General features: G+C 40.1%; 1 protein-coding gene across 5 annotated transcripts in view; it reads left to right on the top strand.

Moving 5' to 3' along the window:
* RAP1GDS1 (Rap1 GTPase-GDP dissociation stimulator 1) overlaps window positions 1-25,674 on the top strand; it is a 139,597-nt gene extending 113,923 nt beyond the window's left edge. For all 5 annotated transcript variants that reach the window (XM_075609671.1, XM_075609661.1, XM_075609685.1 and 2 more), the window contains 6 exons: window positions 5,521-5,655; window positions 7,614-7,739; window positions 10,119-10,258; window positions 13,784-13,910; window positions 19,028-19,156; window positions 25,044-25,674. In XM_075609671.1, the coding sequence (XP_075465786.1) occupies window positions 5,521-5,655; window positions 7,614-7,739; window positions 10,119-10,258; window positions 13,784-13,910; window positions 19,028-19,156; window positions 25,044-25,171 (785 nt within the window). In that variant the 3' untranslated portion in view covers window positions 25,172-25,674. The remainder of the gene's footprint in view (window positions 1-5,520; window positions 5,656-7,613; window positions 7,740-10,118; window positions 10,259-13,783; window positions 13,911-19,027; window positions 19,157-25,043) is intronic.
* Window positions 25,675-26,714: the final 1,040 nt, after the last annotated feature.

Below are 26,714 nucleotides of genomic sequence, written 5' to 3'. Positions count from 1 at the left end.
TTATTGGCTCTTGGGCACCAAATAGTTTACATTCATGGCAGTATAGTTCTGCTGTCCATTTACATGAACATTGTGTTACTACTAGGAATTCCGTTTTACAGCTTGGATGTATCTAGGATGGAGGATGGAGGGGGGAGGGGAATGAAACAGATAATGAACTAAATGGAATAGAGGAGGATACAAGGTGGTATGGAGGTAGAATGGGGGCAAGTGCGAGTTTGACAAGCAGTGAGACACCCATAGTAAATACAGATAATACTAGAAAACTTCTAAAGACTAAACCAAGTGGGCGCAGAAAGGAAGGAGCAGATAAGATAATAGTACAGGCTGACAAAAACTTAAATGCATGCTTGCTAATGCAAGAAGCCTGACAGATAAAATGGGGGAGCTTGAATTAATAGCTACAAGGGAGCAGTATGGTATCACAGGCATTACTGAAACATGGTGGGATGAAGTTAATTTAAAGGGGTATTCTCTTTTTCGGAAAGATCGAACAAATAGAAGGGGAGGTGGAGTATGTTTATATGTTAAACCGGATCTAAAACCTATTATAAGGGATGATGTTTATGAAGGGAATGATTAAAATGTAGAGACTTTGTGGATAGAAATTAGCAGTGGAGGTAAAAGTATAAAGAAAATGTTTGTGGGAATATGCTATAAACCACCAAATATCTGCGAGATTGAGGAAGCTAAAATACTTTTGCAAATGGAGAAGGCATCAAAACTGGGTCATGTTTGCATAATGGGAGATTTTTATTATCCAGACATAGACTGGGGCAATGAGATTAGCATTACAACAAAAGGAAACAGGTTTTTGGAGATGCTTAAAGACAATTATATGACCCAAATTATTGAGGAACCAACCAGGAGAGGGGCAAGTCTGGATGTGGTGATATCAAACAATATAGAAGTAATAACAAATATTCAAGTCCTGGAACATTTGGGTAACAGTGATCATAACATGGTCTCATTTGAAATAAATTACCAAAAAATAGATTTATTGGGTTCAACAAAGACCTTAAACTTTAGAAAGGCAGATTTTAATAAACTGAGGTCTAATCTAGTACTAATACAATGGGATGATGTTTTTGCAGGGAAAAATGTAGAAGATAAATGGGCAGTCTTTAAAACATTGTTAGAAAAGCACACTTATCAATGTATACCCTTGGGTAATAAGTATAAAAGAAATAAGTCAAAACCAATGTGGCTAAATAAACAGGTAGGGGAGGAAATGGACAAAAAGAGGAAGGCGTTTAAATTCTTTAAGTCAGAAGGGACAGAGACATCGTATCAGAATTATAAGGAATGTAACAAAAATTGCAAAAGGGCAATCAAATTAGCAAAAATGGATAATGAAAAAAGGATTGCAATAGAAAGTAAGGTCAACCCTAAAAAGTTATTTAAGTACCTTAATAATAAAAAAAATGAGAAAAGAAAATTTAGGACCCTTCAGTTTGAGATGGGTAGGCAGATTATTGGAGATAAGGAAAAAGCTGAGGTATTAAACAAATTCTTTGCCTCTGTGTTTACAGGGAAGAATCAAGTTCAATAGTAGTGCCGCAGGAGGAAGCCACAACCTCCGTATTAATGAACAATTGGTTAACTGAGGAAGAAGTTCATAAGCGACTTGAAAAAATTAAAGTAAATAAGGCACCTTATGGCATTCATCGAAGAGTTCTCAAGGAGTTAAGCTCAGTAATAGCCAAACCATTATATTTAATATTCAAGGACTCCATTTCCACAGGCTCAGTACCACAAGATTGGCGTAAAGCAGATGTGGTGCCTATATTTAAAAAGGGAGCTAGATCACACCTGGGAAATTACAGACCTGTAAGCCTGACTTCAATAGTAGGGAAACTACTTGAAGGTTTAATACGGGATAATATTCAGGAATACCTAATGGAAAACAAAATTATTAGTAATAGTCAGCATGGATTTATGAAGGATAGATCTTGCCAAACTAACCTTATTTGTTTCTTTGAGGAGGTAAGTAGGAATTTAGACCAGGGTAATGCAATTGATGTGGTCTACTTAGATTTTGCAAAGGCTTTTGATACGGTTTCACGCAAGAGGTTGGTGTACAAAATAAAGAAAATTGGACTCAGTAATAATATATGCACCTGGATTGAAAACTGGTTAAAGGACAGACAACAGAGGGTTGTCATAAATGAAACTTTTTCAGGTTGGGCTAAAGTCGTGAGTGGAGTACCTCAGGGATCGGTACTGGGACCCCTGCTTTTTAACTTGTTTATTAATGACTTTGAGGTTGGGATCGAGAGCAAAGTCTCCATCTTTGCTGATGATACTAAATTGTGTAAGGTAATAGAATCAGAGCAGGATGTAATTTCTCTTCAGAAGGACTTGGAGAGACTGGAAACGTGGGCAGGTAAATGGCAGATGAGGTTTAATACAGATAAATGTAAGGTTATGCATTTGGGATGCAAGAATAAAAAGGCGACTTACAAATTAAATGGAGATATATTGGGTGAATCCTTGATGGAGAAGGATTTATGAGTGCTTGTAGACAGCAGGCTTAGCAATAGTGCCCAATGTCATGCAGTAGCTGCAAAGGCAAACATGATCTTATCTTGCATCAAACGGGCAATGGATGGAAGGGAAGAAAACATAATTATGTCCCTTTACAAAGCATTAGTAAGACCATACCTTGAATATGGAGTACAATTTTGGGCACCAATCCTAAGAAAAGACATTATGGAACTAGAGAGTGGAGAGAAGAGCCACCAAATTAATAAAAGGGATGGACATTCTAACTTATGAGGAGAGGCTAACTAAATTAGATTTATTTACATTAGAAAAGAGGCGTCTAAGAGGGGATATGATAACTATATACAAATATATTCGGGGACAATACAAGGAGCTTTGAAAAGAACTATTCATCCCACGGGCAATACAAAGGACTCGGGCCATCCCTTAGGTTGGAGGAAAGGAGATTTCACCAGCAACAAAAAGGATTATTTACAGTATGGGCAGTTAAAATGTGGAATTCATTACCCATGGAGACTGTGATGGCAGATACAATAGATTTGTTCAATAAAAGGTTGGACATCTTTTTAGATGGGAAAGGTATACAGGGATATACCAAATAAGTATACATGGGAAGGATGTTGATACAGGGATTAATCCGATTGCCAATTCTTGGAGTCAGGAAGGAATGAATTTTTCCCCTTAATGGGGTTTTTTGTTTGCCTTCCTCTGGATCAATATGTAAGTATAGATATAGAATAAAGTATCTGTTGTCTAAATTTAGCATAGGTTGAACTTGATGGATCTACGTCTTTTTTCAACCTCATCTACTATGTAACTATGTAACACCTTAGACACACAAATCCACATTTGAAGTACCATCCCACTTAAGACTACATTGAAATAATGACAGTGATGGACTTAATAGACTCAACTAAGTTATTAACCTCTTTAAAGCAGCAGAACGTGTTTTTTTTTTTTTTAGTGTTCTAAATAGGTGGGAAACGGGGTCTCCGCAGCCGAACCTTACTTTCATCTCCGGGGACCCCCTGCTCCCCAAGATACTTACAGCTGTAGTGGGTACTGGTAGCAGCTCCGGTGGTTTTAAGGTCTTGGTCACGCGGGCCAATAGGAAGCTGCAAGGGATGACATCAGAGCTTCCTATTGTCCCGTTTGACATTTAAGCCGCCAGTATGTTCCCCACACACAGCCCAGCTAGAGATGCAACGGCACACCCTACGGAGGTATGTATCTTTTGGAAGCAGGGGGTCCACGTAGCTGAAATTAACACAATTCAGCTCCGGAAACCCCCTGCTTTTAAACAAAGCAGGATTGGTGTGTGTGTGTGTGTGTGTGTGTGTGTGTGTGTGTGTGTGTGTGTGTGTGTGTGTGTGTGTGTGTGTGTGTGTGTGTGCGCTATGAAATATTCAATCACCATTAGTGTACATTTACCCTTATTTTCTTCTTGTATATAAATGAGTACCTGTCTCCGTTTAATAAAAACCTAATCTATTAATTCTTGTTTTTCTGCAGAACCTCCTTAATCTAAGAGTTCACTTTTATATACAACAGTTTACAACCAGTCATCTCACAAAAGACATTAGGAAAAGATCAAACCACTGCAATGCATTTGGTTAAAAGCTTAAAGCAGCAGTCCAAGTACTGTTTTTTTTTTAACCCCTTTAATATGTGCATCAATACAATCCACACAATAAGTAATTAGCGAAGTTTACGATCGAACCGTTCTCCTGTGATTGATCGACGAAGATTTGGCTTGGGGGTTTACTAAATGGTTGTAGAGGAGTATTGACTCAGTATCTGTGACTTTGTAAATGGTTGCTATAGAAACAAAAAAGGCTTGTTACATTATAATACATTAAAAATGTCATTCAGAGTATTTTTTTAATGCTACAAGTATTTTCTTATTGTGCAGAACTGATTTATTTAAAAAAAAAACACACACACTTAAGATATTGCTTGGTCTGCAGCTTTAGGAAGTATATTATTTAAAATACTTCACTGAATAGTTTCAAATTGTCTAATTGTTCAGAGTCCATCAATTATTTTTAACCTACTAAGTATGTCACTAGTATTAGTTCATGTTGTCCTCTAAAGCTGCAGACCAAGCAAAATTCTACATGTTTTTTTTTTTAAATAAATCAGTTCTGTACTATGAGAAATTACTTGTTTCATTTTTTTAAACAACTTTGAATTACATTTTTATTGTATTATAATGTAACAAGCATCTTTTGTTTCTATAGCAACCATTTACAAAGTCACACCCTTTTTCTCTTCTGAAACAGGCTCTGGCACACCCTATTTTAGAGCCCTGCCCTCGCTGTAGCAGTACACCAATTGTATCTAGTGACTGCCTGCTCACATGTATATATGTATGTCTGTCTTTATTTGTATAGCGCCATATAATCTTCCCCACAGAACTTTGTATCGTTGGTCCTCTTCTGCTACACTGACAGCCATTTTGTGAACTCCTTAGCCGAATCTTCGCCGATTGATCGGCAACTTAGCTAATTACTTATTGTGTGGATTGTATTGATGCACATATTAAAAGAGGGGAGGGCGGGAGGGAAATAAAGCAGCAGTCCAAGCTGCCGTTTTTTTTTATTTTAAGTAACTAAAAAAATGGTTTTAAAATACTCATTTTTCTGAAGTCTCCAAAGTTTGATTTGTTCTCATCTGTACATTTGGGACTTGTCTTTGTTGGTTGATCCACCCTAAAGTGACACAGTAGTCCAACTGAAAACCATCTACATGTCAGAGAACCAATTACAATCCAAGGCAGGTACGAGAGAGGTAAAACAGACGCTAAACTTCAGTTCAGTAAAAGTTTTTATCAAACTTTTTTTTAATTATTGAAATACTCATACTGTGAGACTGCACCTTGAATTGCTCATTAGCTGTCATATTTGTAAATACTTGGCCTAGTAAGTGTCTGCTTAGGCATCCTTGTGCAGGACCGCTGTCAAGCATGGCTTGCAAGCTGCGTGGGATTAAATGCAATCTGTTTTTTTTATTCAGATGGAAACTGTATTCACATGGTGGACAATGGCATTGTGCAGAAGCTTGTGGATCTTCTAGACAGACACGTGGAAGATGGCAATGTAACCGTACAGCATGCAGCTCTTAGTGCCCTGCGAAACCTGGCCATTCCTGGTAAGAAATATGAGGGTGCATTCTGCAGTTTCTCTTCCGTATGTGGCCTGTAGTTACATTTCTTGTTCCAGACTGGCCCCATGAAAACAAATGCTTTGCAATGTAAAGCAATAATAAGGACACGTTTTCCCTTCTTGCTACATAAAGCTTTTACTTACAGAAGAGAGACCCAAAACACTATGGGTTATTTTCAAGAATAACCACTGGTTGCCTGCACTACTGTTGTGCCCCTAAGGAATCCTACTCTGACCACATTAACATTTTAGCAATTGCATACTGTACGTTACAGCATTATTCAGTGTACTATGTTAATTTTCTGTGGGCCAGAATTAGCAAAACAAAATATGTACAGTAGGGCAACTTTAACCTGTAAATTTAAAATATATATATATATTTTTAATTAAAAGGTGGCATTTCAATTTGTTCTCTGACCATATACAGTATATTTAATAGATGTATTTGAAGGTGGGTGTTTATTGGCACAAAAGTTGCAAATTGGTTTCTTAGTGGGGGGTTTTTTTTTAACAAGAATGTTTTCTTTTGAGGGAATAGCAAATAAAAATATCACTTGTGGGCACATTCACATCTCGGACAGGTCTGCAACCCTGCTTCTCACCATTCTCTGCATACTGTACAATGCTTCCACTTCAGCCAGGGATTCTGGGAAATGACACACAAATGAGCACGTCCATATTAACATGGAGCCCTATAAGCATATACCTGCTGTATTACACAGCTTTTCAGCACAGCCTGGGTTAAAGAAGTGTATAGCCAGTAACACCTAAAGTTTCGACCTTTATGGGTCTCTACAGTGTGTGAGGCCGGTTATACTGGCTTTGTAATGTGAAATTGAAATAGGTTTCAACCCCACATTATATATGTTACAGTGGGTAAAAAAGTGACAAAACCCCTCCACTGTACAGTGTATAGTAAACCCTGCAACCCAGCTTTTTTATTGAGAACATACATACATACATACATACATCAAAAATAGTTATATTCTATTTATATTCTAAGAAATCCAACAAAAATCATTCTAGCAACTTGCGATAGTTATAAAAGGAAAAATGTTGACTATCATTTGGTTAATAAAGATATGTCGTTCGTGTGTGTGTGTGTGTGTGTGTGTGTGTGTGTGTGTGTGTGTGTGTGTGTGTGTGTGTGTGTGTGTGTGTGTGTGTGTTTTCATTTTTCACCAACAGTCCCAAAAATGCACACTAACCAATATTGAGGTATGTGCAATAAATATTGGTGTTGTTGTCTAATCATTAAATCTAGCTGCATTTCCCTAGTTTTTATTATTGAAGCAGACTTCAAAATCTGTTAGAAAGGCACAATGGTAGTCAGTTGTAAGAGTCACAAAAAAACAGCTGGGGTTTTAACGAGAATTTCTCAATAATGTGATCTGGGTTTAAAAATAAAGGCAAATGTATTTATGGTGAAGTGAAACCGAATCCATTTCTACTTTTGTGATTTACTGTATTTTCTAAAAGAATAAAACATTGTATAGTTAGTGATGAATAAAACATTGGAAAATATATGCAACTCCTGAAAGGTTATAATTATTTTTCCTACTAAAGAATGGATCTAAAACAAATCAAATGGCTTATCAAGTAATAAGGGGCACACATTTTGTTCCTGCTGAAAGTGCACAAGTAACATTGCATATACTTCTGTGTGTGCAGCACCGCAGACGAACAAACAAGCCTGCAGCCCTGGGGAAAGTGTCTGTCGTAATCGTGCCGCGGGGGGCGGGGTCCATGCGATTGAATGGGACCTCTCGCAGCATTAATCCTTCGGTACTACGACCGCAGCACTGAAGACGTGAAGTCTTGTAACATCTGTATTTCCAGTACATTTTGTGTACAGAAAATGAGGTGCATGTGATCGAAACGCAACTTCAATTTGTTCAGAAATGAAAGTATTCTCATCACATATTTTTTTTTATTTTTTTGTAGTTGTGAATAAAGCAAAGATGCTGTCTGCAGGAGTGGCAGAAGAAGTGTTAAAATTTCTCAGATCTGAAATGCCTCCAGTACAGTTTAAGTTACTGGGAACATTACGAATGTTAATAGATGCACAAGGTAAATGTATGTTTTATGAGGGGAAAGATCATTGTTTTCGGTAACCTTTGTTAAATACTAAACCGTACAGTAGTACCTTCCATTTGTTTTTGAGTGACACAGAATATAGAAGCATACAAACAAATAGTGCAAGCGCAAATTGCACTGTGAAGTAATATAAAGTGGGTATAAGACTTGGGATGAGTGGTGACATATGAATAAATATATAATTACCCCGTCCTTGGAAATAATGCAGCTCCCAAGAAGGACTCTCCAAGTCCAGAAACAGAGATGGGCAACAGGGCACAGGGCGCAAATATATCCAAAAACATATAAATATAGAAAAAGAGAGGGGGGAAAAAAGATATTGTAATAATGATATAAAAAAAAAATGGAATGTGTGATGTTGCACTCACATACTCCAAATGAAATTCAGGCGTTGGGGTTATTATAAGTAACCAACTCTTGTAGTAATCTCTGAATTGTTTCCAGACACCCATCACAGCATAATTGTCAATGCCAGTGGAGAAGAGGGGGTGAGGGGGGGGTTAGAAAGGGGGGAGATTCCCACATAGAAGGGAACAAAGCAACAATAGTGAAGATTGCTTCATAAATTAATATCACAAAGAAAAGCACTTGCATAATCAGCTCTGGGAAGAGCATTCAGACCACCCTGAGTCGTACAGGAAAAGCAAACAGCAGCACCCCTCCTCCGTTGCTTTTGCTCCACAGCCGTCAGAGCAGGTAATGTAACCAAACGGGGGAAGATGCCAAGAAATCACCTGCAGCTCTCCAGTACCGATCACCCCGGTGCAGATGTTCAGTGCAAGCTCCGCCCTACGCGTTTAGCTCCTGTACAAGCTTCCTCGGGGGCTTCTATCAGAAGCTCAATCAGTTCTATCAGAAGTCTTCTGAATGCTCTTCCCAAAGCTGCTTATGTAAGTGCTTTACTTTGTAATATTAATTTATAAATCAATCTTCACTATTGTTGCTTTGTTTCCTTCTATGTGGGAATCCCCTCCCCCACCCCCCACCCCCTCTTCTCCACTGGCATTGACCAATTATGCTGTGATGGGTGTCTGCAAACAATTCTGAGATCACTACAAGAGTTGGTTACTAATAATAACCCCAACGCCTGAATTTCATCTGGAGCATGTATGTGAGTGCAACATCATACATTCCAGTTTTTGAATATCATTATTGCAATATTGCACTGTCTTGTTTCTCCTTTCTTTTTCTATATTGATATGTTCATTGATATATTTGCACTCTGTGTCCTGTTGCCCAACAGAATATCGAAGAAATGTATTGGCGGTTACGGATTTGGACATGCATAAGGGCCCATCTATTGCCATGCTAGACAAGCCACACAAAAACATAGATACTCTCAAACTCTTATTGATAATATATGAATTGCCACTCTGTGCTATAGCAAAAAAGTGGAAATTAGCCACGCGCCCCACCCCTCTCATTAACAAAATCTGGAACATTGCCTTGATGAAAAAAGACCAGCCTACCTGGGTGACCCCCTACCTAAATACGAGAACATCTGAAACCCCTGGCTCCAATATTGAGGCACCACTCAAATAGCTAAGCTAGCCATCGCTAGATAAAAAGCCGCAGAACATCCAAAAATACATTTCTGTGATGTATACAACGTGTGATCATTATAATTGGTGGTGCTCTAAATCCTCTCGTGCCCTACATTTCCTCTTTCTGTATTCCACTTCCCCCTCCCATGCTAAATTATGAAGGATTTAAAAAAGGGAGAAAAAAATAAACTTTAAAACAAATAAAAGGGGAACTAAAATACAAAATATGTATGTCGTAACAGTTTATTCAGTTAACATGGATACTTATCTGCTGTATCTATGTAACAGAGCTTTGTTCCATACTGTACTTATGATATTGTAACCTGAATTTTGCCTCCTGTTGTTTTTATATAACATTGATTTTTCTTCCTTCTCTCCATTGAACAGAAGTTATATATAAAAAATAAACATTTCAAAAAAGCAGGACGTGCTTATGGGGCAAGATATTACTAACATACTGTATGAGTTAAACTCCTATATACCTCTGGAGGGGAATGTTGCTTTCATTTATGTACACATTTTTTTGCTATAAATGTTGAGTCACACGAGAGGGAACAAATATTTCTATAAACAGAAAACTATAATTTTGTTACCCTACAGAGCATAAGGAAGTTTATTAAAAGGTGACTATTAAACCATATGCGGCAAATGGGGCCTGCAAATCATTGCACTTCCCATCCCTCTGCCACTGAAGGAGTTAATATCAAATGTGTTTTTCAACATATCAGGTATTGTAGCTTCCAGCAAAGGGTTTAACTAAACATTGTACATTACTTAAGTTACTTTTAGAACTCTTGTTTTTCTGTAGCTGAGGCTGCTGAACAGTTGGGAAAGAATGTCACGTTGGTGGAGCGCTTGGTGGAATGGTGTGAAGCCAAGGACCATGCAGGTGTTATGGGAGAATCCAACAGGCTGCTCTCGGCTCTCATACGGCACAGTAAATCGAAGGTCAGGTTACAATTCAGACACTAGTTTTACATTCAGTCTTGTGTGTGTGTGTTTTAAATACATTTAGACGATAGTGTTGAAGCGTACGTTGATATAAGTAACAATACTAGCAAGATAAAGAGCAGCAAGGGAGTGTGACAGGTAGATACCATGTTACCTAAGCTTTTCACAGCAACACGTAAAGAATTGTTCCAGACATTGAATTGGGAGAAAAAAGGGATCAAAATAAATGGAATATTTGAGTCACCTTCGATTTGCAGAAGACATTATTTTTTTTGCCACAAGTCCAGAAGACCTCCAGCAACAAATCGATCAGCTCGCCGAAGTAAGAAAGTGGGGCCTCCATATGAATTTCAGCATTAGTCGACTCTACATCGAAATGAACGGAATAGAACTGAAGTCGTCAAAAGTTGTCTACTGCCCTCGCCCTTCTAACCCTAGACCCTGGCTAAATTCCCACACGCGCATGCTGCGTTCCTCCACTCATTCCTCTGAACGCCTCTGGAGGAAATCTCATACTCTCGCAGACTTCCTTCACTACAAATTTATGCTATCTTGTTTCAACTCTGCCCTCTCGCAAGCTAAACAAGCCTACTTTTCCTCACTAATCAACATGCACAAGTCTAACCCACACCGACTGTTCTCTGTCTTTGATACTCTACTCAAACCACCCTCAGCTGCCCCTCCTTCCTCCATCTCCGCTCAGGACTTTGCTGACTATTTTAAGGAAAAGGTGGAATCCATACGTCAGAACATCCCCTCTGTTTCTTCCTCCCATCCTACACCTCTTCCTAACTCTCCTCCTGCCTTCCTTGACTCTTTTTCCACTGTCTCAGAGGAGGATGTGTCGCTGTTGATCGCCTCTTCTCCCTCTACCACTTGCCCTCTTGACCCCATTCCCTCCCATCTCATAAAACCTCTTGGTCCTACTATAATCCCTACGCTCACACACATTTTTAACTCCTCCCTCTGCTCTGGAACCTTTCCATCCTCCTTCAAACATGCAACAGTCATACCATTACTCAAAAACAGCAAGCTTGACCCTACCTGTCTTTCTAGCTATCGACCTGTCTCCCTCCTGCCTTTTGCCTCTAAACTCCTTGAACGTCTTGTATACTCTCGCTTGCTCCATTTTCTCAACACCTATTCTCTCCTAGACCCTCTACAATCTGGCTTCCGCACTGCTCACTCCACGGAAACAGCCCTCACTAAAATAACTGATGACCTCCATGCTGCCAAAGACAGAGGTCATTACACTCTGCTCATATTACTCAACCTCTCTGCAGCATTTGACACCGTGGACCACCCTCTTCTCCTTCACATTTTCCATACTCTTGGTATTCGGAACAAAGCTCTATTTTGGATCTCATCCTACATCCGCCATCGTACTTTCAGTGTCTCTTCTGCTAACACCTTCTCCTCCTCTATTGATCTCTCTGTGGGGGTACCCCAGGGCTCTGTCCCAGGACCTCTTCTCTTTTCTCTGTACACACTCTCTCTGGGTGACCTAATAACATCTTTTGGGTTTAATTATCACCTCTATGCTGACGACACACAAATATACTTCTCAACACCCGACCTTACACCTGCTGTACAAACCAAAGTTTCTGAATGTCTCTCTGCTATGTCATCCTGGATGGCCGTCTGCTGCCTTAAACTCAACATGGCTAAAACAGAACTCCTCATACTTCCTCCCAAACCTGGCCCTACTACCTCCTTCCACATTACTGTTGGAACTACGATCATTCACCCAGTAGCCCAAGCAAGCTGCCTAAGGGTCACACTCGACTCCTCTCTCACATTCACCCCTCACATTCAAAACATTTCTAAAACTTGTTGCTTTTTCCTCCGCAATATAACAAAGATACGCCCTTTCCTCTCTTGCTCGATTGCTAAAACTCTGACTCAGGCCCTCATTCTCTCCCGTCTTGATTACTGTAACCTCCTGCTGTCCGGCCTTCCTGCCTCTCACCTGTCTCCCCTACAATCTATCCTAAACGCTGCTGCCAGAATCACTCTACTCTTTCCTAGATCTGTCTCAGCATCTCCCCTCATGAAATCCCTCTCCTGGCTTCCTATCAAATCCCGCATCTCACACTCCATTCTTCTCCTCACTTTTAAAGCTTTACACTATTCTGCCCCTCCTTACATCTCAGCCCTAATTTCTCGTTATGCACCATCCAGACTCTTGCGTTCTTCTCAAGGATGTCTTCTTTCTACCCCCTTTGTATCTAAAGCCCTCTCCCGCCTTAAACCTTTTTCACTGACTGCCCCACACCTCTGGAATGCCCTTCCCCTCAGTACCCGACTAGCATCCTCTCTATCCACCTTTAAGACCCACCTTAAGACACACTTGCTTAAAGAAGCATATGAATAGCACTGTGGATATTCTGAACACATGATACGTAAAGCTTGGCCCCCTGCAGACGCACTTACCAGAACTTCCTCCTACTGTCTCTGTACGTTCTCCCTACCTATCAATTAGACTGTAAGCTCCTCGGGGCAGGGACTCCTCTTCTTTAATGTTACTTTTATGTCTAAAGCACTTATTCCCATGATCTGTTATTTATTTGATTACCACATGTATTACTACTGTGAAGCGCTATGTACATTAATGGCGCTATATAAATAAAGACATACAATACAATACCTTGTCTGGCAAATAACAATGGATGGGAAGCCTTCTGAATGAAATCCACAGGAAAATAAAGATGGGATGGAACACATTTGGATGAAACAAGACAAGGGAACCTTCCACTGTGCCTCAAGAAGAAAGTTTTAGACCAGTGTATTATGCCTGTGCTCATGTATGGATGTGAAACTTATACCCTAAATGCAAAGATAATACAGAAGCTTCAGACAACTCGAAGTACAGTATGGAGAGATGTATGCTGTGTATTACCTGAAGAGACAGGGAAAAGAATGTATGGGTTCAAAACCAAACAAAAGTCTTTGACATCAACTGGGTGAAGAAATTAAGAAGGCACAGGGTCAGGCATATCGCAAGTAGAAATTACCATTGTTGGGGAAAGATTACAATCAACTAAATTCCAAGGAAGATTAATAGACCAAGACGTTGATCGCAAGAAAGCTAGGAGGATGAAATCAGAAACTTTGTTACAGCAACGTGTTCCAGCAGTGGATCGATTTGTGTGTGTGTATCTGTGTATCTGTATATGTGTATATGTATATATTCACACACACACACACACACACACTCTCAATCACCCATGTTTGTTTCTGAGTTTTGTCGTTTCCTCTGGTTGTCTGTACAGTGTTAAAAGCATGAAACAGCAAGTGTAATTCTAACAATTTCCGTTGTGAAAATACTAGTGCATGTAATGTACAGACACACATAACCCTTAAACTGTACTGATTATTTTATCAGTTTTAAACCTACATTTATTTTTATTTTTAATGTAGTGTTCTGTTTGAGAGACATTTGGCATTTTTAAATGTTATTGATTGTCTACTAACAACTTCTGCATCTGGTTTCTACCCATGCTTGCTTTTTATTTACCGTAGGATGTCATTAGAACCATTGTTGAGAGTGGTGGCATCAAGCACTTGGTCACCATGGCAACCAGTGAACATGTAATAATGCAAAATGAAGCACTTGTCGCTTTGGGATTAATAGCGACATTAGAATTACGTGAGTATTTAAGATATGTTTCTCTTTCCCTTTAGAGTCTGATACTGCAGTTGATTTGATTGTATTCTGTAATTTGTTTCTCTGCTCTTCTCGAGTGAGCTGTATTTTGGAAATTATCCCTTTTCTATACCCCTCTTATATTCTTGTAGTATGGTTCTAATTATTTTTCAGATTTAAATAAGTGGGTGCTTCAGAAGTTAAGTGCAACATACACGTAACACGAGGCAAGTATTTCAAAAATAATAATCTATTGGCGTATTCACAAACAACGGCACAAGCCTAAGGCTTTGTCCCCGCTGGCGCTGAGCGCGCTCATGCTTGGAGAGCTCTCCAAGCATGAGCGCCGGGTGTCCTTTAAATTTTCGCAGGCGGGGGGGACGCTGCAGGGGAAGCTGAGCGCACTAGGAAGTTTAAAAAAATTGTTTATCTAAGCACTGGTGAGCGTGTGTGCCCGCGCGTTTGCGTGAGCGGAGACTTGTATGTTTGTGTATATATATATATATATACCGCAACTGTAAATATTACTGTATGCTCATTTGCATGTCTTAGACAGGTCTGCAACCCTGTCTTTCCCCATTGTCACCCAGCATACAGCGCTTCCACTGCAGCAAGGGATTCTGGGAAATGACATGCAAATGAGCACTCAGTGCCACCTTTTGTCTCAAGCTCGTATTACACAAGCCAATCCTCAAGCCAATGCATGCCGTTTTAAACACAGCTTTTAAACAGAGGCTGGGATGAGATGCAAAGCCATTAGACCCACTCACATACATGTTTCAACCTTGATGGGTATCATCAGTGTGAGGCTGGTCTTAATGGCTAGAGCAGGTTTGAGACTAGACTAGGTAATCACCACTGTCATTAAGGTTATGGTGGGTAAAAAAAGTGACAAAAACCCTCCACAGTAAAGCATAAAGCAACTGTAAATATTACTGTATGCTCATTTGCATGTCTTAGACAGGTCTGCAACCCTGTCTTTCCCCATTGTCACCCAGCATACAGCGCTTCCACTGCAGCAAGGGATTCTGGGAAATGACATGCAAATGAGCACTCATGCTCATGTTTGCATGTTGAAACATGTATGTGAGTGGGTCTAATGGCTTTGCATCTCATCCCAGCCTCTGTTTAAAAGCTGTGTTTAAAACGGCATGCATTGGCTTGAGGATTGGCTTGTGTAATACGAGCTTGAGACAAAAGGTGGCACTGAGTGCTCATTTGCATGTCATTTCCCAGAATCCCTTGCTGCAGTGGAAGCGCTGTATGCTGGGTGACAATGGGGAAAGACAGGGTTGCAGACCTGTCTAAGACATGCAAATGAGCATACAGTAATATTTACAGTTGCTTTATGCTTTACTGTGGAGGGTTTTTGTCACTTTTTTTACCCACCATAACCTTAATGACAGTGGTGATTACCTAGTCTAGTCTCAAACCTGCTCTAGCCATTAAGACCAGCCTCACACTGATGATACCCATCAAGGTTGAAACATGTATGTGAGTGGGTCTAATGGCTTTGCATCTCATCCCAGCCTCTGTTTAAAAGCTGTGTTTAAAACGGCATGCATTGGCTTGAGGATTGGCTTGTGTAATACGAGCTTGAGACAAAAGGTGGCACTGAGTGCTCATTTGCATGTCATTTCCCAGAATCCCTTGCTGCAGTGGAAGCGCTGTATGCTGGGTGACAATGGGGAAAGACAGGGTTGCAGACCTGTCTAAGACATGCAAATGAGCATACAGTAATATTTACAGTTGCTTTATGCTTTACTGTGGAGGGTTTTTGTCACTTTTTTTACCCACCATAACCTTAATGACAGTATATATATACCTGTATATATCAGGACCTTTCTCAAGGGAGTGCTGCACGGTGATTGTGCCTGCTTTTGAATACAATTTTTTTACCATTACCAAGTGTGCTGCCTCTTCCTTACTGTGTGTTCCCTGGATTCTCTGGATCTCATGGTCTGCATGGTAAGGAGCCTTGTTATATACTTTACTTATGGGACTAGTACCTACTTACATTTGTATTTGTGTGCCATCTGTTCTCTTATTCTATATATATATATATATATATATATATATATATATATATATACAAGTCACCTCGCCAAGCGCCGCGGGAACGCAGCCTAATTGATGAGCAGTTCCAGTCTCGAATTTGCTGCAATACACCTACAGTATTTGCAAGTAGTCTCTAAATCAGGGGTGGCCAACCTTTTTTTTCAGGCGTTTGAATAAATCGGTGAGCCACTGTGCTACTGCCCCCCTACATCCGGTTTAATGAAATAATGCCAAAAGTAAACCAGGCAAATAAAAACATTAAAATATGACAAACATTTGTATAACCAAGAGAAGAAAAAATGTGAAATCTGGATTTAAAATGTCTATATCATTTTTACTTGCTTTCAGTAACCAGTTTCTCAATATTGGGATTGATTTTAGAGGTTGGTATTAGAAGCAGACTGCGCCCGCTTGAGCATCTCTCAATACAGATCTGTACTTCTTTTTAACAAACTTCATTGCTGAAAACATCTGCTCACAAAACAAATGATGAATACGTTTAATTTAAATTATTACATTAAAATGACATTTTTGATTTATTTTGTTTTCAATTGTTAAAGAAGTTATTACAATTGTGTTCATTTTCAAAATGTATGTTAATATCCTATATGTTTCCCCTGTTGTGTTTTTAATGTGAAGGGTTTAGTATTGTTTCTTTCCTAAATTGTTTTTTTAGTCTTATTTTTTTTTTTTTTTGCTCCATCACATGGGCCATTCCACATGCCGTGGCGAGCCACAGGTTGGCCACCCCTGCTCTAAATGGACCACTTACTGTTCTGTCCAGGCATACAAACATGACCTATGTGACAAAACCGATCACACGTGATTGTAAAGGAATCATAACATAGGCGGAGGCAAAAACCAGGTTGGATTTTCAAAATATTGAGGATATTGGCCAAATTGGTATTTACCATCAGGACTTGTGCTTCTAGGAAGAATATTCATATTGCCATGGCATATACAATATGAGGAAGACCTTTAGATAAGCATGTACTTGATGATAGGACATAAGAAGGAGTGAATTAGCCTACTGTATGAAGACAGTCGAGCCTGACACTAAGATGTTTCTTAAAGTAGATTTCTTTTAATAGCACACCATGCAATTAAGATTAATAGTACAGTGCTGCCCTCGTGTGATGAAGTTAGGCCCTGGTCTACAAATGATCTCTCCTAAAGCACTAGTATATATACTTACAATTAAACAGTAACCCTACTTCTTTTTCATGTTTATTCTTATGCATATTCAATTTTTCCCACGCCCTAGTTCTATCTTCTGTCAGCACTTCCTGTTATCGCCTGTGCTTTGTGTAGGGGGTTGGGTGGTCTTGTTCCTTTGTTAGGAGTTGGTCAAAGTAATCTTGCCTGAAAATAGATGTTTGGCAACATAATCAATTATCCATAGAGCTTGCGCAATTCTTGCAAGTTTCATGTAGCTGTATTTGCCTGTATCTCGGTATATTTTGTGTATTCAAACCAACTCTAGTCTGCATTGAAACATTAATCCATCTCTTACAAGTCCATGCTTGCACAGGCTCATCATATTACTCAGTCTCTCTCATATGGTGGTCTCTTTTTGGGGGTTATCACATGCTCCTTTTCAAAGAACGTCCTATTGTCTGTATTAGCATAAAGTCTCATCACTTGGTCATCAACCATTTCTTGTGCCATCTCCCACATACCTACTGTATGTAATTCATTATCAGCACAATACATTGGAGAAGTAAAGTATTACCAAGTGCACTGTGTGAGACGCAGCAAAGATGCCTGCAGAAAAAAAATAAATGAAGGCTAATGATTTGTAGGCATTTATTTGTACTACATATAATTTGTGCTAAAGTACAAACCAAAAGTAAACAACCATTTAGCTGAATGTGTAAGATAGGCTTCGTTACAAAAGTGTACGTACTGCACATTATGTGCTATTTGTTGCAGTACTTTTATAAGTAGCTGCTTGGGTTCATACATAGCGGAGAAAATAAATTTTTTGGAAATAAAAATAAAGTCTGCAAGGCTTACAATAGATATTTTTCTAAAATGGAAAAAAGCAGCGTTTCACTGTTAAGAATGTGACCGTGAACAAAAGGAAATCGTTTGTTCAAAATAGATCAACATTATTTTCCTACAGCGTAAATGGAATGACATCTTTCTGTGCGTATGTGGAGAGAAATGTCAGATTTTCGTCCCGTACAGGACAGTGGGATTGTCCAGATGATGGTGATTCTTTGTCTACGCCTCTTCTTAAGGCTAAGTCCACGCTGCCGCTGAGCTCGCTTGCCCCCCCCCACACCACACCAGTCCGTTTGCCCCCCCACACCACTCCATTTGCCCCCCCCCCCTTCCACTTCTCTGGGCTAGAAATCCCATGTTTGTGTTTGGTGTAGTGACAGGGCATTAGAACACGCCCTCTCTCTACCCATTGGGCAGAGCAGGGTCGTGTGACCCTGCTCTGAGCCTGAAAGTATCTCTGCAGTGTCTCCTCAAGCACAAAGCTTGGGAGAGCGTGCGGGCACACGCATGAGCGCCCACGCACAGCGCGAGCATGAACGGGAGGATTCCAATTCACAGAGGTAAGCGCGCCAAGCGCATAGCGAGCTCAGCGCCAGCGGGGACTCAGCCTAAAGCCGCAATCCACACTGCTTACCTGAACTGGAGATCCCATAGACCTTGGCCCCTCTGATTCCCAATTGCCGGACTTACTTGTCCATCGGGAAAGAACGCTCCTCCAAAATGGCTGTGGGGTCTGGTAACCAATATAAACTTGCATTGTTATCAGGAGAGGACGCTGCAACTTTCTATTTGTCACCTTGCAAAATCTCTGGAAGCAGTGAGGTCCTCCAGAGGATCACGGAGATAGTCTGAGAGAATCCCTGGTTCAGGTGGGGGGCAGAGTGGGGTGGGTTTGCTGTTTAAACCTACATGTTATCTGTAATAGTGGGCAGTTTATTTTTGTTTTGTATGTTTTAGATCATTTTAAAATAACCGGTTTACGTTTTTCCCCCGTTATCCCGTAATTCTTTTTTTTTTTTTTTTTACTTTTCTCTCCTATTTTATTCTGTATGTAGACACTGCAGAGCAGGATTTAGAAAATGCCAAGTTAGTTGAGGTTCTGCACAGACTGTTGTCAGATGAGAGAAGTCCTCCAGAAATCAAGTACAACTCCATGGTTCTGATCTGTGCAGTTATTGGCTCTGGTAAGCAATGCAGTTAGTTACAGATATCTGTCTTTTAGAAAGGTACTGTGTGTGTGTGTGTGTGTGTGTGTGTGTGTGTGTGTGTGTGTGTGTGTGTGTGTGTGTGTGTGTGTGTGTGTGTGTGTGTGTGTGTGTGTATATATATATATATATATATATATATATACAGTGGTTGACAAATCACCAAAAAAATCTACTCGCCACCTAGTACCAAACATGTGCTGCTTGGGCCAATATTTACTCGCCCGGGGGTTAAATCCACTCGCCCGGGGCGAGCAAATGTATAGGTTTGTCGAACACTGTATATATATATATATGTGTGTGTGTATGTATATATATTTATATGTGTATATATATCTATCTATATACATATATATAGATAGATATATAGATAGATATATCATCGCGTTCTAATTGCCATAATTTTGTTGAAAATTGCTTGAAATAGTCAAACCGCGTCTTTTCCACATTGTCCTTTAAATGGCCTTAGAATAATATTTTTTTTTATAAACTGGATAACCAAGTATGATTGGAATCGGACAGCAGATGCCTTTGCTAAACTAAACAAGGGGCTCCCACTGGCAAAGTCTAATATAGAAAAACTTGTCGCTGATCTAAAGCAGTTGGCAAGATAACAAAATTATTTTAGGAACTGTCAAAAAATGATTTGCCTTTTTTTTTTCTTTTTTTTTTTTTTTTATTGAAATTGCTCAGCAATGCGTTATAAATTTTAGAATCTGTTCAGAATGGCTTCTCATAAAATAATTGTACAATTATATTTAGAGTTATTTGGTGTCATAGATCATTGAACATTAGGACTGCAAACGATTGGTTATCATATTAGTACGTTCGTAGCAGCCTGTTCTAGTCTAGCAGACACAGAACAGTTGTCTTTAAAAGAACTGAAATAATTCTATTGATGTACATACAGGCATACCCCGGTTTAAGGACATTCACTTTAAGTACACTCGCGAGTAAGGACATATCGCCCAATAGACAAATGTCAGCTCACGCATGCGCCTGTCAGCACGTCCTGAACAGCAATACCGGCTCCCTAGCTGTACCGAAGCTGTGTGCAAGCGGGGAGACTATAGAGCCTGTTACAAATGCGTTATTTACATCAGTTATGCACGTATATGACAATTGCAGTACAGTACATGCATCGATAAGTGGGAAAAAAAGGTAGTGCTTCACTTTAAGTACATTTTCTCTTTACATACATGCTCCGGTCCCATTGCGTACGTTAATGCGGGGTATGCCTGTATATGAGCATTACATGAAATCTAGTTTTCATAATTTTTAAGATTTAAATTTAAAGGACAGGTTGTTTGTTGTTGTTGTTGTTGTTGTTGTTGTTAAAGCATATACGGCAAGGTGTTTGTAGAACCCCTATAGCATGCACTGTAACCTACGGAGACATGATATGTGAGAGTTTAGATACTCTAGTCATTAGTGAATGGTCCAGGTATAACGGCCACAATATGAAGTAGGACACTGCTGAATGGGGAGTGGATGTAGTAGAACTAGTTTAATTTAGGGTCTATTTAGGATAAAGAGCATTCATCCAGTTATACGTGCTCAGGTCAGTATTAAAAAGCAAACACTTTAATGGTTACAATATTAAAAAGTACGTACAGACCTACCAGAGTGCCAAAAATGAAGACGAAGAGTAACTAGACAAAGTGCATATATAAAACAGGGGGAAGGGGTATTTCTCGACCCAGCACGCACGAAACATAGGAATCGGGCGCTGACATCATCACGTCAGTGTAACTCTTCCCCCTCTGTGTTAGTCCGGGAACAGAGCTTCTCATTGAGTGCCACGGCCTTCGAGCAGCTGAATCTCCTGGCATACACTGTGCATACTCTGCACGCTGAACCTGCTGCAGTTCCTCACATGCAGCAGCTTAAGTGTTTTATAGGGCTAGCTCTCCGAAGGCAGGACACAGGAATGCTTTGTTCACCTATTATAGGCATTACTAAGCCTACCATTGGCACTTACAATTGCCTATCAACTTTGCTTTGATCCTAGCACCATGCACATGCTTTTGATATAATTAATCTGCTACTTAGCAGTATCACAAGAGGCGTTTTTGACCTGCCATGTGCCAGGTCTGATGTTGACCAGACTACCACAGACTCATCTAATACTATATCTGTTAGGATATCAGCTGTTCTCTTAAAAACGTATATGATTTCCAAATCAGGCACAACATGTTTACTTTAGCCTTATATTCAACAGCTGTATCCTATTAGATTGTTTTCTCTAAGCTGTATCAGCGCCAAATCTACTTGTCCGCACTAGCCTTGGGGTAAGCAAGGACATTTATTAGTTTCATTCATCTTTGTTTTGAATGTGTTGCACTGTATTATATATGCACTTTATATCTAGTTACTTTTTGTCTTTATGTTGAACACTCTAACGGTTACAATACTTAAAAAAAAAAAAAAAAAAAAAAAAAAAAAGTACACATCGACTGTCACGGAAGACCAGGTTATTTACACCTTTTTACCAGGATCATTCATTGAGCAAAACAAGGTAATGAAATACAGTAAATTGTAATTTAGTCGGCATAAATTCACTTACACACAAGCGCACATTTTGTGGAACACAAAATACAGACAAAAAGACACACTTACTTTGGGACTGGAGTCGAAAACTATACTTTCCTAGGTGCAAGGAACTCTATGGGAGAGTTTTACCCTGACCGGGACTTAGCCCGGAATCTCATGGAATTCAAATCGGCATAAAATTCCATACGCCACCGCCACGTTCTCTTCTGAGAACTTGGTCCCTCCTGACCACGAGTTGGTCCAAATCTCCTGGAACTCAAATCAGCATAAAATCCCAGCCATGACCGCTACGTTCGATTCTGAGAGCTCTAATCTCTGGTGGGCAGGCTTTTCAGGCTCAAAATCGAAGCCTGTTGCTCTGCTATTAACACAGAAGCAACTTTGAAAAGCCCGCTCGCGCTCATACTGCAGGGAATTCCTAATCTGATTGGCTCATCGATTCTTGTAGTATTTTCCGTTTCAGTCACAAAACTGTGCAGCCAATCAACGCATGGGAACTTTCCCAAGCAACCAATCAGAGCCAAGCCGGCTAGAAAAGCCGGGTCAGCGGGAAATCTGAAATAGCCTTGAGACATGCGCAAGCCTGCCACCTCTCTCCCTGGCTACCTCAATGCCACCCGCTGGGCAGGCTCCACCAGGTCTGGCAGAATCAACTGTCATTGATCTACGGACCTGGTACTCCGCCTTTTCCCGCTGACCAAATGCTATTCACACCTGGGCATCCTCTGGTTGCTTTGAACTCGGATGTCCAGCAGACTTTCCGGCGCCTATGGGCTAGCTCAGGCAGCCTGTTTGGACATCGGTTCCGAATGTAAAAAGCATGTTACATTAAAGTATATTTTAATACACTTCTGAGTCATGGACAGGGAACAGAAAAGAAAAAAAAAATGTCGTTTTATTTCTATCTGCCTTATTCCCCCCACTTTCCATTGGACTCAGTTTTGACTCTGTGTCCCCCCTCGACCTTATATACAGTTGGGGCACCCACAAACCCTATACTGGTTGTGGGTCACCTTGGCACTAGCTCGGGTACCCCCCTTAACCTAGGGATTCCCTCAGCTACAGGAATACATATTTATCCCTGTGCCTTATTCTACTTTCTGGGCTGTGCTGAAGCATGGTACCCTAGCGGTGAGTCGCGCTTGCTTTTTCAAGGGGAGATATTGCCGGGACAATGTGCCTACATGTATCAGAGAATCAGGCATGATTCCCGGGTACATTTATAGGGGAACCGACAACTCCCGACCCCAACATCCCAGGCAGATTATGTCAACGGTTCCTCCGCAAAAAAAAACCTTGAAACTCATACCGTAGCAATCCCTGCTTGATGGCATGCCCGGAAAGGAAAAAAGCCACACAATTTTTTTTTATTCCAGACAGTATATTGGAATGGTACACTGTTACTGGGCCCAAGAGCTAACTCTCTTGGACCCTTATACACAGAGCAGGGGTAACCAAAAGGGACTTGACCTTTATTGTATAGCCTGGTTACCCCCTCCCGTCACACCGACCTACAGTATTAAAGTATTTGCTTTTTAATACTGACTGACTGGATGAATGCTCTTTATCCTACATAGACCCCAAATTATTCAAGCTCTACCACATCCACTCCCCATTCAGCAGTGTCCTACTGCATATTGTGGCTGTTATACCTGTACCATCCACTAATGACTCGAGTATTGATCTATTCTCATTTTCCATCTAAACTCTCACATATTATGTCTCACTAGGTTATAGTGCTATGCTATATTGGTTCTACAAACACCTTGCCTTGAAGGTGTTCATATTGATGTATATGCTCTCTTCACGCCTATTACACCTACCTATTTTCTTTTGCCTGGGTTAAGCAAGTACCTACTATTGTAGAAGCGATGACACTTCCAGGGTAACAAATTGAAAGAATGTGGGGCTGCTGTTGCATATAGTATCATCTGTCTACAAAAAGCAACAGTAACTTTAGAAACATTGCAGGTTCAGTCTGACTGCTCTTTTTCTCTACAGTTGCATGTTGTTTAATCTATTCCATGTTATAATTGAGAATATTGTTATTGCTTGATAATGCTTTGACAAATATAGGATAGTAAATGTCATCTAAATTTAGCATAGATTGAACTTGGTGGACATATGTCTTTTTTTCAACCTCATATATGTAATTATTTATTAGTTTATTTAATCTCATTCATATTTTATAAGATTAGGTATCTCATGCATAACTCCTATCCACTGCTGTGATTGGCCCAGACCATTGTCATGGCTAAGTAGTACCTGGCCTATCTCAAAAAAGGAACTTTTAATTAAAAAAATACCATTCATTTCCATTTGTGTTATTTTTAATTAACTCCTTTAAGACAAATGTTTACAAGGCAGGTTCTTACATTTGTCCTCTATATAAAATGCCATCCTCCAACACTTACGTCATAAGAATGGAGAACAAATCCAAAAAGGAGCAATAAGTGGAGCACAACTTGTGAAAAATCTGGAGCAGTGTGTGTGTGCAGCGCACAGCCAAAAGAGGGTAAAGAGCAGGTCTGGCAAAAAAATCCTTTATTGTTAGGCCATAAAATAGAGGGTTGCAAACCTTCTACGCGTTTCGTGCGATACGGGCACTTTATCAAGAAGAAACATACAAGTGACAAGAACTCTTTGACAAAGTGCTATTACAGTGCGAAACGCGTCAGAGTACCCCTGCCACCTCCTATGTTGTCACCCCTTCAATAAAATTTATTTTTAACCTTCTTTGGTTTGCTTAGCCCCAGATTTTTCGCAAGCTGTGCTCCGCTTATTGCTCCTTTTTATTTGTTCTCTGCTGATATTGTTGCTGGATGCACGCACTTGAGGATATTCAACACCTAAATTGTGAGTACTATACTCTTCATGTGGATGAGGACTAAGTATTATTTATAGTTCATCATGCTCTAGGGTATTTAGCCTGTCAGAACAGGAGGAGATAAGATCCATAGCTGTGTTACAGGCACTCTTTTGTTCTATCACCATCCACATCCAGGCATTGTATATATACTCTTCAATGAGCTTTTTGTTCAAAGAACATTCTGCAAACTCACAGGTTTTTATCACGTATCCTCTGAATCAATCAAAATAATTACTTTGATATATCTATTTTCACGCATGAACACTCTGATGCGCTGATGGTTTGGGACTTGTTCTCTCTTTTTTCGTCATAAGAATAGGACTTCACAATGGCTCCTGTCCTAAGATTAGCAAATTTGACCAAAGAAAAGTGCAAGTGGGTAACCAAGGTAGCTAAATGACCCTGAAATTATACCTGGCTAAAAATCATACTTTTCTTTTCCAGAGCCGCTTCAAAAGGAAGTACATAGCCTGGCATTCCTCGAAGTTGTATCCACATTACGCAACCACGAGAACAAAACTGTTGCACAGCAGGCCTCGCTAACAGAGCAGAGACTTACTGTACAGAGCTGAGATCTGTTTGCACAAATTGTCCATACCGCTGAATCCATTGTTGTCTCCGGTGCTCTGCTCTGGCCATGTCCCTACCGACTGTATCACTTGTGCATGCGTGTTATGTTGCCACAGAAACAGATGAACTGCCGTAGGTACCTGTACAATTATAGCCACAGAAAGATGTAAACTAAACCAGTCTCTCATTACTGATTATTGTTCCCCTTGTATCCTTGTTGCTTGAACCCAAGGGTAAAATGTGCATGTTGTAGTCCTATGATGTAAAAGTGATACTCACTGCTCCCTTATTACAACCCTGAACTGCATAGTAGAGTATTGCTAAAGTATGGACAATGCAGCCAGTTCTTTTTGGAATTGGATTATTTAGTAGTAAGAGCAGCTCCATTTTTGGTGCTCTGGATGCAAGCCAGGAAGGGAATGTATTGCTGCTCATTCATTAGTCTTGCTCGTTGCTGTCAAACTTGTGGTACCTAGAGTTAACTAATAAAACTACCAGTGCCCTCTTTTGTTCTTGTGCTTCATTTATTTAAAAAATACCTCCAGCACACTGTTCTCTCGACACAAATGTAGAGTTAATAAATGCAGGCCTTCTGATTCTATCATATCTTTAGGCCAGAATTGTGATGGGATGTTCTGTTACGTATGGGATGAAGTTACATTTTTCGTTTAAAAATGTTGCTTGTTCAGTATTTAAACATTATATAACTTCTGACACTATAACAATACACTGTACTTAATTGGTGAGAAAATCACGTTACTAAATCACTAGACTGACTGCGTTCGTGCTTGTGCAAAGCCAGGTGCCACAAAATGCAGCGTGTAACCAACACCACCTAGGTACACAAATATTACAATACAACGACAATACAAGGAATATAATAATACAGATGGGATACATGAATCTAGGGATAAATGTGACATTGGGAGAAAGAAGTCCCCGGAGTTTACAATCTAATCTGCATGTGGGGAGACGAGCAGAAACAATAGGTGTAATGAGTGTGTAAAAGCATACTGTAGTTAGATGTAGCACCCATTATTCCAAGCTAGCATACATTAACTTGTAAATTTACCAACTCCAATTTTTTGTAATGTGCTACAAACAAATGGAGCCACTACTTAAATGGCAAGATTATGATGCAATATTGTGCAGTTATGAAAATTTTAAATCTGATGCTTTAAGAATATTATGCCCTGCATCTACAAAGAGTGCTGGACATGCAGGACTAATTAAATGCTTTCTTGAATGTGAGGTTTGAGGAAAGTGCTTGATAGACATTGAGGAGGGAGATCCAGACAGTCTAGGACATTTCGCTGCGATGTCTACTCCTGGGCCCGACCGTCGTCCACCATGCGCCCTACTTGACAAGCCATGTCTGCAGCGCCCGACTGCTCTAACAACTGCATGTTTTAAATGTCCCATGCGGGACCACTACACTGCCTAGACAGACCGCTCCGACGCGCAGCATTTAAAGATGGAGTTTCGGAGCGGCCTGTCTAGGCAGTGAAGCGGTCCCGCACGGGACATTTAAACATGCAGTTGTCG

Source organism: Ascaphus truei, chromosome 1, assembly GCF_040206685.1.
Source record: "Ascaphus truei isolate aAscTru1 chromosome 1, aAscTru1.hap1, whole genome shotgun sequence".
Classification (NCBI taxonomy): Eukaryota; Metazoa; Chordata; class Amphibia; order Anura; family Ascaphidae; genus Ascaphus; species Ascaphus truei.
The sequence above is the reverse complement of the archived record's forward strand: the minus strand, read 5'-3'. Positions and strand labels throughout refer to the sequence as shown.